The sequence below is a fragment of the Aristolochia californica genome, unplaced genomic scaffold, assembly GCF_029961685.1.
Source record: "Aristolochia californica isolate CCGP_79_NKW_82.1479 unplaced genomic scaffold, dmAriCali1.0.hap1 SCAF_12, whole genome shotgun sequence".
Classification (NCBI taxonomy): Eukaryota; Viridiplantae; Streptophyta; class Magnoliopsida; order Piperales; family Aristolochiaceae; genus Aristolochia; species Aristolochia californica.
Window position 1 is genome coordinate 2031090 of NW_027181793.1, and position 13894 is coordinate 2044983.

General features: G+C 45.1%; 1 protein-coding gene across 2 annotated transcripts in view; it reads left to right on the plus strand.

The window, feature by feature from the left end:
* LOC137946449 (RHOMBOID-like protein 12, mitochondrial) overlaps window positions 1-13894 on the plus strand; it is a 56619-nt gene that overhangs the window by 32522 nt on the left and 10203 nt on the right. For both annotated transcript variants that reach the window (XM_068792746.1, XM_068792747.1), the window contains exon 5: window positions 10097-10126. In XM_068792746.1, the coding sequence (XP_068648847.1) occupies window positions 10097-10126 (30 nt within the window). The remainder of the gene's footprint in view (window positions 1-10096; window positions 10127-13894) is intronic.

Sequence of the window (13894 nt, forward strand, 5' to 3'; positions counted from 1 at the left end):
ACGGATTAGGGGTCTTTGATTTTATTCATATTGAGAGTTATTCTTCTTAAGTTCTTGAAGAAACTTTTCGAACTTATCAGGGTTTTTCCTTGTGGCGTTCAAATGACTTATCAAACGGATTTTCCATCCCCGTTTGTGGTGTCTTCACCATACCAAGGTTCTTGCTTTGCTAAGCAACGGGTTGCGGTTTCCATCAAACTTGAAAGGTGTTGGGGATGATTTCCAGCTTTGATATCGGGTTTCATCATGGGTTGACGTGGTTCGTATCACCAGGTTTGCCTTATGCTCATGCATGCTGTAATCTTGCTTTTTAATATGAGAGTAGGCGGATGCAACTGTGAATCGGCCATTAATGCTGGGCTTCCATGTCAGTTTATCAACTGCATGCTCAAGAATAGTAATGTTGCTGAGTCTGGAGAGGAGAGCAAAAAGCCGAAGTTTCCTCCATCATTGAATCCTCGGAAAAACGTGAGACTCCATGAGCGATCTCTCCAAGAATCGGCCACTGAGCAAGAGGGGTCCCTTGCCACCCTAGAGAGCTCCTGGAAATCCTCAGAGAGGGGGGCGGGGGCCGCAATATTCATCCGACCAAAAGAGGAGGGTCCTTCCATTACCTGTGTGAAAGGAAGTTACATCTCTGAAAACTGGGAGGATCTTTTGAATTGATTTCCAGATCGGGCATAGTAGGCGAGTAGTGCTATCTTCCCTCCACCAGGCACCCTCAGGTTGAAGATAAAACCTGACCATATCTCCCCATAGGCTGTTGTGTTTGATGTTGAAGTTCCAGATCCATTTGAGCATAAGGGCATTGTTCATTTCCTTCGTAGGCCGGATGCCTAAGCCACCTTGATTGCGGGGTATGCAAATATCCTTCCAACTCACCAAATGATATCTAAAGGTGTCCTTTGATCTTCTCCAGAGAAAATGCCGACAGATGGCGTCAGTCCTGTAGCAAACAGAGGCCGGATAGTGCATGAAGGATAATAAATAATTTGGCAGTCCTGCCAAACAAGACTTGAGGAGAGTGAGTCGCCCTATAGTAGATAAAAGCTTTGGCCCTCCAAGTAGCTTGTCTCTTTTTAAATTTTTCAATAAGGGGGGACCAAATCGTCGTCGAAGGCTGTGAGTCAAAGAGTGGGAGTCTAAGATATGTAACTGGCAAATTTTCCACTGAGAACCCCAAATAGTCAGCCATACCTTGAAGCACAGATGAGTCGATATGATAGCCTAGGAGGGTACATGTATTGTTAGAAAACAGTATTAGGGGCAGTTTAGTCTTTTTACATGGTCTGTATTTTCTAGTGAGGATACTTTCTTGCTCAGCACATTTTGATGTGTCTATGGTATAATTTTCATGTAATTTGGAGGTGTATATTAGGAGTTATAAGTAGTTAAGTGTATGGAGCGTATGTGTGTCATTATACTCAATTTTACTTAAATTAATAAGATGGGCTAGGAGTCGAGCTCTATCTCTAACGAGAGCTTGTCCTATGCTCTCTTTTCAGCAGCTTCTTCCTTTTTTCTTTTTCTTCTTTCTTTTCTCAATTCTCTTTATTTCATCATTTCACATGGTATCAGGGCAATAGATCCTGATTACTTGCCCGTGAAACTCCTCTCTCTCCATTGAACACAGCAAGTCATAAAAAGGGGATTTCAAGCTTTGATCTTGATTAGTTGTCAAAATGTAATTTTTTTCTTTCTCTGCCATAACACTAGAGTTGATATCTTCTACTACTTTTTGAGCAGTTTGATGCTTGATTGGAGTCCTAAGGGGGACTTTTGACTTGGGATTATCCCACATCTATCTGGTGCATAGACTAGTACTAGGTTGAGTTGCTTACGTCATCATTCAATAGGCTGATATCAGCTTATTTTATGGGTTTTTTGGCAGTATGAAAGTGGAATTGGATGATTTTTTGTGAGTGTTCGATATTATTGGGTGCATAAACATGTGATTGCTCAAACTCTAATTTTTTGAGAAGTGGGGCCCACATAGTCTGTGCAGGCACTGTCTATGTGAAGCTGTAGTTGCTTGGTTTGGCTGTTACTTGTACTTATGGCCGACTCTGGTGACATAATCACCCTGTCAAGGGAATTTGGAGGTTTTAAGGGCAAATATGCGATTTTGATTACAATAGAGTGGTTAAATGGACAAAATTACCTCAGCTGATCTAAATCAATTTGTATGTATCTCAAGGGCAAACAGAAGTCAAAATTTATTAGGGATGATCTGCCAGTACTCCTTACTGATGATTAGGAAGCGTAAGATAGCCAAGTTATAACCTGGTTACTCAACAACATTGATTCCAAGTTAAGGATTAAAATTATGAACTGTTGGACTGCAAAAAAAAATGGGGATGTCTCTAGAAGCACTGTATGTGCAGGAGAGTAATATGTCTCAAGTTTATGAACTATATGCTGAAGTTATTCAATCATAAGCAAGGTGAAACATCTGTTATAGATTACTCTAGTGAGCTGCTAAATTTTTGGATGGTTTGGGACCAGAATTTGATGGTCAGGGCACATTTACTTGCCTCAGATGATGTCCCATCACTATCTACTGCATTTAACAGAGTCATGAATGTAGAGACTGCCATTACATCTAGGGGGAGAAAAGGCTAAAAATGTTGACGCATCTGCCCTTAACACTCGAGTTATTCAGAATCGTTCAGAGGTCGTGGTGGAAATATTAAGGGTAGATGCAGAGATGGGCCTGGTAGAGGACGAGGCCCAGGTGATGATAAAAATGAAAGAAAATGTATTCATTGTGGCCGGACAAACCACTTATATGATTAGTGTTGGAGTAATTTTGGTAAGCCCGCTTGGGCGAATTTCCTGGCTCATGAAAACACTGAGGCATCTACTGGATCCGTAGTAGGTATTGTACCAGGTGCACGTCCATCAGCTTGCTCATCGTATTGCACCGTTGACCGCTACACCCTCCTGAGAAATTGTAGGTGTGGGAGAGATGATAAATCCTAAGTACGGTTGTTGTACATGGCTTGCATCTCTTCATCCATGACAACTTTCCACTTTGGATCATTGAAGGCCACTTCATGGGTAATCAGAGTACAGGAGGATGATATGGTTGCTAAAGAAGATGCACTACTGGAGTGCGCATATATGATTTGCAATTGGATGAGAAGTAGAGGGTGGTTTTATGGTACTAGAATGAGGTTTCTTTCGTATAGCAATAGGCCTAATATCATAAGGTGAACCAAACACAACAAGTAAGATGATGGAGAGCTTACCTCAGGATCATCAGGAGACTCCATAGGTGAGTGATCAGCAGTGGGAGAGAAGGGGGGCTCAGTAGATGGCTGCTGCTCATGTGAATGGTGATTATCCAGTAGAATAATTGGTTTTGGCATCCCTGTAATAGATTGATAACCAGGAGGACTAGTGGAAAAACATGGCTGCTCTTCAAAGAATGTAACATTAGCAGAAATAAATGTTTTTCTCTGAGTAGGGGAATAACAAATATACCCTTTTTGATTTATTGAATAACCTAGGAAGACACATTTAATAGCCCTAGGATTGAACTTATTTTGCAGTGATGAAGGTTGACGATCTCCCTCCCATTGTTGCTAAGGGGGGAGCCAATGGAAGTGAATTCCTTTCTGGTGGATAACCAAGAGGTACCACTGCTGATAACGCTGCTGGAAACCATGTAAGCATTGCTGGTTTTGAAATTGAAGTGTTTCTGGTTATGCTCCTTCCGAAGGGCCCAAGGAATGTGGCCAGCATAAGAGGAAAGGATGATTTTGCTGAGGCTAGGCAAGGATGAATTCATGATGGATTTGCAGGTGCCGAGGAGAGTGCTGGGCAGACAAATTTGAAGTTCAAGATGGTGAAGGACGCTGGTCCAAATTGACCATGTGGAGTGGCAGTGTAACAGAAGATGGCAAGTTGTTTCCTCGTAGAGGATGTTGGGTGAAGTGTTGCCACGCTTGAGAAGATTGACCGCAGTAAGAATTTTATCATAGGCTGCACACTAGAAAAAAAAGGAAACTTGAGTGCGGTTGCCAACTTCCAGAGGAGAGAGATCATGGGGAGGAGAGGTCGAGGACCATCCCCTGATGAGCTTGTATGCTTATGAAACAGAGAAGATACCATTGTCTTCTAGTTGCCAGATGATCTTGTCCTTAAGGTGAGGTCTTATTTGAGTTTGCTGGAGGTTGGCATATAGAGAGGAGATCAAGGCTACCTCCACATCATTGAGGCCTCTACGAAAATGAAAGTTCCAGCCATCGGGAGGGGATGAGAGATCAGCAACTGAGGTGAGAGGCAGAGAGCACACAACGTTGAGAGTCGGAGAAGCGGAGCCGAATTGTTCACAGCCAGATCACCAGTCTGACCAAAATTTCAGGGTGGTTCCATTGCCAATAGAGAATTAGACTCTTTTCCCGAAAGTTGTGAGGAAGAAAGAAGGCACGCCACAGTGGGGAGCGGTTGTGACAACGCTCATCAGAGGTCCACCAAGGGAAGCACCAGTGAAGGTTAGCAGCGAGCATGGGGCACCAAATGGATTTTGGTTCAGCATTAAACTTCCAAAACCATATGAGGGCGAAGGATTGATTCATGTCTTTGGTTAGACGGATGCTGAGACCACCCCAGGACTTTGGCTTGCAGTGATCACTCTTATTAATTAGATGATATTTGAAATTATCAGAGCTACTCTCCAAAGAAAGCGGCGTTTAAGGGTGTTGATCTTCTTACAAATTGCCATTGGGTAGTGAAGGAAGGAGAGGAAATAATTTGGTATACCTTCTTACCGGCGAGGCAGGAATTGAGGAGGATTAGGCATCCATCTTTGGAAAGTAAGGTATCCTTTTCAGGTGGCAAACCTTCTTTCAAGTCTTTTGATCACAGGAGTCCACATGTTCTTGTGAGGCCAACTATCAAAGAGAGGAAGACCCAAGTAGGAGGCTAGCAAGGTGGTGATTTCACAGCCCAAAGAGTCTGCCATGGATTGGAGGGTGTCCGGGGCAATGTGATATCCAATGAGAGCAGATTTGCACCAGTTAACGTTTTGACCGGTGGCAATTTCAAAGAGGCCAATGAGAGCTTTGAGGTTACTGATTTCCTCCAACGTCCCAACACAAAAAAAAGATAGTGTCATCAACGAATTGTAGGAGAGGAATGTTGAACGCTTGCTGATGAGACATGGGTCAAAGCGATCCAGATTGCCGCCCATAGTGGACCATAACTGAGAGGAATTCCACCATAATATTCAAGAGAAGGGGGGAGAGAGGGTCCTCTTGTTGTAGGCCACAAACACTTTTGAAGTACCCACTGGTCGTGCCATTTAGAATTAGGGAGAAGGAGGGGGAGGTGATGCAACTTCTGATCTGGAAACGCCATTTTTCACCTAAGCCCATTTGGTGAAGGAGATTGTCAAGTTCTCCAAATCGATTTGTAGCCATTGCACATTGACCCGGGTCAGTGACCGAAGGGAGAGCAGCTTTAAGGTGGTGGGAGACAATGCGGGCTATAATCTTGTAGCTACTGGAAATTAGGCTGATGGGGCGATAGTCTCAGAGATGTTTGGTAGTGGCCTTCTTGGGAATGATTGTGATAAAGGTGGCGCCCAAGTTTGGAAGGTGATCCCTTGATGATAAAAGAATTTGACCATGTTGGTGATGTCGTTGTTGATGATGGGCCAGCAGCGTTTAAAGAAGTCACCATTAAATCCATTTGGTTTCGGAGCATGATCAATAGGCAAACCAAGAGTGACTCTGTCAATTTCCATCGCAGAGAAAGGAAGCTCAAGGAGAGCAGCAATTACATTGGAGATGACGAGGAGTTGGACGTTTTGAAGTTTTGGTTGGTGGGTGCACTCTTCGCTGTATAAATCTGTGAAGTAGTTAAGGAAGGTGTTAGTAATAACTGAAAGATCAGAGATCACCTCATTGTTGAGACATATGGAAGTGATACAGTTGATTCTCCTTTATGTTGATGCCATGACGTGGAAAAACTTGGTGTTGCCAACCCCTTCCGAGAGCCATTTGTATCTAGCTCGTTGTTTCTAATGGATCTGTTCACGTTGAGATACAGAGAGGGAGTGAACTTGAAGGGAGAGACTCAAATTCAGACAGAGAGAGAGAGAGAGAGAGAGAGCCGACAGCTGTCGTCTTCAATTTTGTCAAGTTCCGCAATTTTGGGGAGTAATTCGGTTTTTTCAGTAGTAGTGGCAACACGTTTGTTCGAGGCCCATTTTCTAAGATGAGGTTTCAATTGCTTGAGTATATGAGGGAGACACCGGCTGCTGTTACCAATTGAAGGAAGAGAATTCCATTAATGGGTATGCAGGAGTCAAAGTCATCTTCCAGCAGTCAAGCATTTTCGAAGCGAAACGAGTTAGGTCCCCATTGGCCGATCTTGGTGTCAAGAAGGATGGCCAATGGTCAGAGCATATGCGATTAAGAACTTTACCCGTAGATTTCTGGTAGAGCTGAAGCCCATCTCCATATGCAGGAGTCAGTCATCTTCCAGCAGTCAAGCATTTTCGAAGCGAAACGAGTTAGGTCCCCATTGGCCGATCTTGGTGTCAAGAAGGATCGGTCAATGGTCAGAACATATGCGATTAAGAACTTTACCCGTAGAGTTCTGGTAGAGCTGAAGCCCATCTCCATTAGCCAAAATCGATCAAGTTTGGAAAGTATAGGTCTGCGTTGTTGGCAATTGGACCATGTAAAAGTTCTTTCTAGAAAGAGGGATTTCCTCAAGCTCACAAGCACCATTGAAGCCAGCGAATTTACTCATAGATGAGGTGACTAGGAGGCATCTTCTCATTGCAAACTCTGATTGTGTTGAAGTCCCCAGTAAATAGCCAAGCAGTTTGCCACATTGAAGGGAGAGAGGAGAGTTCCTCCCAAAATTGTGAACGTTCACGGTAATGGGTTGGACCGTATATTCCAGCAAGGCCCCAAGTATTACCAGAGGCATGATCAAACACTTTTAGGCAGATGATGTATGAGCCAATGAAGCTATCTTGGACGTTGACTAGATTGGAATTCCACATGGCCAAAATGCCACCGGATTGTCCTGTGGCATTCAAAGCCATCTAGGCAATATCAGGGCTGGTCCAGATGTCACGAACAGTGCTGTCATTCAAGGACTGAAGCTTTGACTCTAAGATGAAGATAATAGAAGCTTTGGAGGAAGCAAGAGTGTCACAAACAACAACCTTCTTGCGAGGGTTACCAATCCCACAGATGTTCCATGAAAGAATGGTCATGACTGTCTTTTGGTGGTGGGGACTCCTGAATTGGGATTAGTGGAGGTTTGTGATCGTGAGCGATGGCACCCATAATTTCGGCAAGTCTCATCATTTGTGCGTAAGTGTCCTCATCATACTTGTGTCGCTCAGACTATAAATCAGCAACCAATTTCCTAGAATTTTCATTTGGAGGGGGGAAGATGTCTCTGTAGGTGTTCGGGTCAATTGGATATTGAGATTTGCAGCTAGGTTCTCTATAGAAAAATCGACTTACTGGGGCCTTGCCTCTCCTTCAGTAAGTGGTTAGGAAGGGGAACAAGGATTAAGGATAGTAGGAGCTCAGTGGGTTGAAGAATTGCTTGTTCTCTGATAATTGTGGGAGTGTTGTATTCAGTGTCTGATGGAGGGTTTTGTGGGTATGATTGATGGTCTTGACAGTGTTAGGATTCGACCCCTGGCGACTGACCGACTGATTTGGCTCCCTGATGACAGCGGACCCTTCTCTGTCTCCTTGGCCTATCGTCACCTTATGGGTTGGACATAGCCTCCCGCCTCACCAGGCTGCTTTTACTTGGAGGCTCTTGGCTCCTCCAAAGGTGAAAATTTTCCTTTGGAGTGCCTACTGCAACAGGATTCTCACTACTGACAATCTTATCAGACGTGGAAACACTGCTCTTCATCCTCTATGTTCCCTTTGTGGGTGGAAGTCGAGACCATTAGTCACCTTCTCCTCCATTGTGCTTTTGCCTGGAAGGTTTGGAACTCTATGATTGACAGTATGGGCCTTAGTTTCTGCATCCCCTCTGACTTGAGCACCATGTGCCGCTTCTCATTTGGCACTCATCTCCCTAGCCTTGGTAAGCTTCTGTTAGTTGCTTACATTCCATGGTGCCTTTGGACTGAAAGGAATTCCAGACAGTTTAATCGTCCCTCACGCTCTGCCACTGAAGTGATCTGCATTGCTACTGGCCTTATCTCTATCTGGATTCGCACTCGAAAAGAATTTGGCTGTCTATCATGTACCCCTTCCCGCACCAACTGGAAGATCATTGCTCAAATGTCTATTCCCTTAGTGCCCGCCAAGTTGATATTTGGAAGCCTCCCTTACTGTATATTACAAGCTCAACTTTGACGGCAGCGCTTTTGGGAACTTGGGCTTGGTTGGCTTTGGGGGGTGATTTTTGGTCTTGGAGGAATTGCTATTATGTCATACTCTGGTCCTCTCAGCGTTGCGGACTCGACCACTGCTGAACTCTCTGGCCTCCTCCACGGGCTTCACATCTACCAGGATCGCTTCAGAGGTCCACTGATCGTGGAGGGTGACTCCAAAGTCGTCATTGAATGGTGCTCCACCGCCTCCTTTCCCCCGTGGCGTCAATGACAACTTTTTCTTGATATTATGGATATTGTTTCCACTACCTCTTGTACTTGGTCCCATGTTCTTAGATCAGCCCATTCGGTTGCTGATTTATGTGCCAAATTGGGTCCCTCCCTGCAATCTCTTGTTGTTAGGGGAGGCCTCCCTTGATGTACTCTTTTGCTTTCCTTAGTAATAAAATCATCATTATTTAAAAAAAAAAAACACATACAACATCAAAAGGTCTTAACTGAAGAAAGTACTTGAGATTTTGCAACATCTTGATATGGTTTTAAATTGGCAAGACAGATGGCAAAGACGAGGGCATCTCTTTGTTTTTCTTGAGTTGCTAATATCAGTTGAATATCACCGAGCAACTTTCCATTGCTGTAGAAGACCTCTGAATCTTGCAAAGTATTCATGGAGACTATCACCTTGCTTTGTCATATAGATCTCCTGAAAAATATTATAAATCTTTTGTAGATTGTTAGGAATTGAATACAGTTTAAAACAGGTCTCTGAATAACCTTGGCTGTATCCAAGTGCACAAAGGTATTTGTAATTGGCTCTTCCATACTGCTTATCGATAAACTCATAAACGAAGTATCTTCCTTCAACCACTTGTGATAGAAAGAGTTATCTTCAGTAATAGGTGGCTGAGTTAAGTCCCTTGTAATCAGGAAGTGTTTAACTGATTGTGATCAAGATGAATAATTGCTCAGACCTCTAAGTGAAATAGTTACATAAACACTAAATAGAACTTTTAATAGACTATCTAAACATAAAAGACTGTAACTAAAGACAAGCAAGTGTCTTAAGCAGAAAGGAACTATGAGAACTGAAATACCTAATCTATCCATAAGGTAAAGGTACAATAATACCCCTTGAGACATAATTCAGCACCCTGTAGACCAGCTAGTTTTTGGGTTCTTTAACCTTTGATGAAACTTTTCAGCAACACCTTGTTGTTGGAGATTCCTTCCCTGTCTTGGGGTAGTTGTTTATCCCATGAGTTTTCTATTTTATGTTCTTCTCTTGTGTTTTCTTTTCCCACCATCCCTTTTATCTCGCTCTGTGGCTTCTCTTTTATTCATTTTTCCTAGTGGAATTATTCTTCTTGCTTTTCCTAAAATAAAAAAAATTGTCTGGCAAAGTGACATAGGGCATGGCATGTTGACCAATAAGCAATTTGTATTCAATCTGTATCAGCTGCATTAGCCGATACAGACTATGATGGTATACACGTGCAGTATCAGATTTTTTCAGGTCATGAAGACCATGCCATCCTTTTCCTGGACTGATTGCTATATGTATTTTAGCTTATTTTTTGTTTGCATTATGGTTACTAGTGAGCTGGTAAGGTGATTAACCCCTGTTATATTCCAGTGAATTTCATCTGCTGTTCATCGTGTGCTTCTCCAATTTATAATGTTTTCTGGGTGATGATGGAAACATCTCAATTAAAGGATGGGTGTCATGGATTTGACTATGCTTTCCTTTTTTTTTTTTGTCTTCAGGATACATTCAGACTGAAAGCCTATGCATTGGTATGTTTTTTAAGCTTTTCTTTATGTATCGAGCATGAATTATAAAACTAACAGAAAATTGACGCACTCAATGTTCATATTCATATTTACATGGACTGCAACCACTAATTTATGCATATTTGCTTTCTCTGCACAGCTTCCTTTTAATATTATCACTGTTAAGTATGGTTTACCAAATATGTAATTTTGCTCTATGTCCCCATGGAGGGGGAGGGTGTTCTTAAGAAGTCTTGCACTCATAATACAAATTTGAAATGTCTGAGCCTGCGCCTGTGCACGAGCCCATGAGAGTGACTGAGCGAGACAGGGTGGCCCTGCCGGCGTCTCCACAATAGCCATATCTGCCTTCGTCCAACAGTTCCTGCACTGTACGAAAGACAGATTGAAGAGGACTCGTGAGCTCTGGTCTGGAAACTCGGTTTTCCTTTTCTCAATGACCACTTTCCGTGGTTGCCGAGATTGCAAAATAACCCAGCGCTGAGAGAGCTCGATCCTTGCTCGCCTCTTCATCCCAAAGAGCACCAACTCCAGCTTTGGCTGGAATGAGCTGGCTGAAGCTCTCCGGCGACCACAAACCTTGCATTTCCACCTCTCCTTCCCGGGCCTCGTCAAAACTGTGTCCCCCCACCCCCCACGACCTTTTTCTTCCCTCATCTCCCCTCCCCCAAAGCACCCCGATCCAATCCCCTTGAAAATGCCCACAACCGCAAGTCTCTCTGAATCAGCACCCTCTTCTCCCCCCACCGAGCTCCAGAAAATCAGCCGCCTACCCCCAAACCTCTTCGGTGACGGGCGGCTTGCGTTGGCACGGTCAATTACCATCCATTCCACCCTCGAAACTGACAAATCCAGCATCCTCCAGTGGCTGATTGATGGTCTAAACCTCGTATACTCCCTCCCCCCCCCCCCCCCCCCCCCCCACCACCACCACCACCACCTTCCAAACCTGGTTCATGCACTTCTGTACCCAACCGGAGACAATGGCGACCCTTGCCCTCGTTCCTCATCCCCCTTCAGGCATGATGGGGATATCAGAATGGCTTCCTTTGATGCCATTCAGTCAATTTGAGCAATGGGCGACCATAACAGTCTTGCAAGTGGAGCTATGGCAGCCTTTGGTCTTCACCGGCATAATGGAGGAGTTTGGGTCCATCATTGCTTTGGATCCACTTACTAAGCATTGACATTGACTTGATGAGGCCCAGGTTCTCACTGCGATGGAGTACACTTCAGATGTGTCTTGGTCGATAATACTCGATTCTGGGTCCGTATTGACATTGGAGCTATGTCTGATTTCCGACACGTGGAGCACCCCACTATCGAGAAGCTAGTTGGAGATATTACCCCATAGTTTGGCAGCGCGTTGAGAGCAGCGCATACTGGCTTCACTCCTCCCCAGGAAGTGTGATCCTCCCCTTGCAGCCCTGTCACGAGCCGTGCTGCTATCCCTCCGGGTCCCCAGACTCGCTTGTCCCCTTGCCCGCCATGTTCACTCCTCCTATCTCCCACCCCCAAGCAGGATAAAAGCCTTCACCACATCCAACCTCCACCAGAAATTAACCTTTCAGACCAACTCCTTGCCAGTCCCCTGATACAGCCTACCGACACTCACCTCGACTTTACTCCAGAAAAAGCCATGCCCCCACTATCCCCGCATTTGGAGGACACCACGTGTCAATTGAATACCCCTTTCGTTCCTTTAAATCCAGCATCTCCTAATGCTTTCACCCCAGAAATCACTCTCCCGAGCATGGACTCACCCCCACACCGCCCCCTTAAATCTGTCATTCGGACGTTGAGTCTGGGACTAGCGAGCATGCTCCTCAGGTTGCCGTCAAAGTCCCCCCCAACCCCCCATAGCAACATACCAGAGGAGGAATAGAGGGCGGTCATGGCAATTGCTTCATGGGGAACCTAGTGCTCAAGCTCGTTTTCCTTGAGATCCAGAGACGAGCCTTTTTGTTTTCCCGGAATCGGGGGAACAATCTTAGTAGTTCGTAGAGGGCGCTTCAATCCTAGCAGCACAAGTACGACCCGAAAACCTGGGCGCAAATCGTGAAGCTAGCAAAAGTGATGGGAATTGTCTTCACAAGGCCTCTTCCTGGGGACAATCACCCTTCGGAAAAGTCGAAGAAAAAGTGAAATGATCAATGATTTTGCTCTCGTGAAACGTACGTGGAATTGGCTCGTCGCGGCGCCGTGCGTCTATTCGTAACCTTCTCGCCTCTACTAAATCTAGCATCGTGCTTCAAGAGACTAATGTGGCGTCTCTTCCGCTCGGCTTTGTTCATGATATTTGGCCTCTGAGGGACCTCGGCTGGATCATTGTGGATGTTGTTGGCTCGACTGGTGGCATTCTTCTCATCTGGGACACCGATACCATTGAGGTGATGGATAGCTTTCGGGGAAGCTATGCATTGGGAGTCAAGTTGTGAGATAAGTGCTCAGGAAACATTTGGTGTCTCGTGGGCTATGGGCCTACTAGGCATAGCAAGAGACACCTCTTCTGGGACGATCTCCTGTCGGTTTGCCAGAGATGGTCTGTCCCTCTGTTACTCGCTGGCGACTTCAATGTGACCCGATTCTGCCATGAGAAGTCCCCGCCATCGAGGAGGATCACTACCTCCATGAAGCTCTTTGCTGATTTCATTGGATGCTAGGAGCTCGATGAAATTGCTTTGTCCGGGAAGACCTTCACTTGGTCCAACGGTAGGCAACCCCTGTGCTTTAAAAGCTTGACAGGTTTCTCGCCAGTGTGGATTGGTTGCGGCTCTATAACAATGTTACTGGCAAAGTGCTTAGCCGGGCAGTTTCTCATCATTGGCTGATCATGGTGGACCACTTACTTCTGCAGTAGCCCCCCCCCCCCCCCCCCCCCCCCCCCCCCCTCCACCATTCAGATTCAACAATGCATGGATCAGTGACCCTCATTTGATTCTTCGGTCCAGTCCTTTTGGAAGAGGACTGTTGCTATCGGGCCAAGCGGGTGGTCCTTCCTGGTAAAACTCAAAAGTCTCAAGCCCCTTTTGCGCTTCTGTGCCCTTGAGCATTAGTCCTTCCGTTCGGCAGAGAAAGCTTTCGCATTTGCTCAGGTGGCTATCATTGACATTGATGAGGAGTCTAGAAGCTTAACCTTTGCTGAATCGGCTCAGCGCTTTGCTCTCAAGGGAAAGCTGCAAGCCTTCGATCATTGTGATCAAGTGCATTGGAAGCAGCAAGCTCAATTCAAATGGCTTTTAGAGGGAGATGCCAATACAAATTTTTTTCATGTCGTGGCCATTGGATGGAGAAGAGCTAATCGTATCTCATCGCTTTGTGTCAATGGTGAGATTACCTCAGACAGAGCCCTTATTTCTAACAATCTAGTGAGTTTTTTTGTAGATCTCTACATTTAAGGTCAGACAGTTCGATCCTTCTTTCAATCGGTTAATCCTATGGCCATCCCTGCTGTAGCCGCCAGTCTTATTGAGCTCCCCTTTTCTAGTAGAGAAATTGAGAAAGTAACTATGGGGCTCCCTCTGGATCCTGCTTCGGGCCCAGATGGTTTCAATGGCGAATTCTACCGACACTGTTGGCCCCTCATCGGTGAAGACATAGCTCACATGGTTCACTCGTTCTACCACCGGGGCATTGCTTTCAAGAGTATAGGGGCTTCATTCATCGGCCTTATTCCCATAAAAGACGGGGCAAAGCTTCCTTTAGAATTTTGGCCTATCAACCTCACCACCAACACCTATAAAATTATTGTGTGTCCTCTTGCCAATCGTC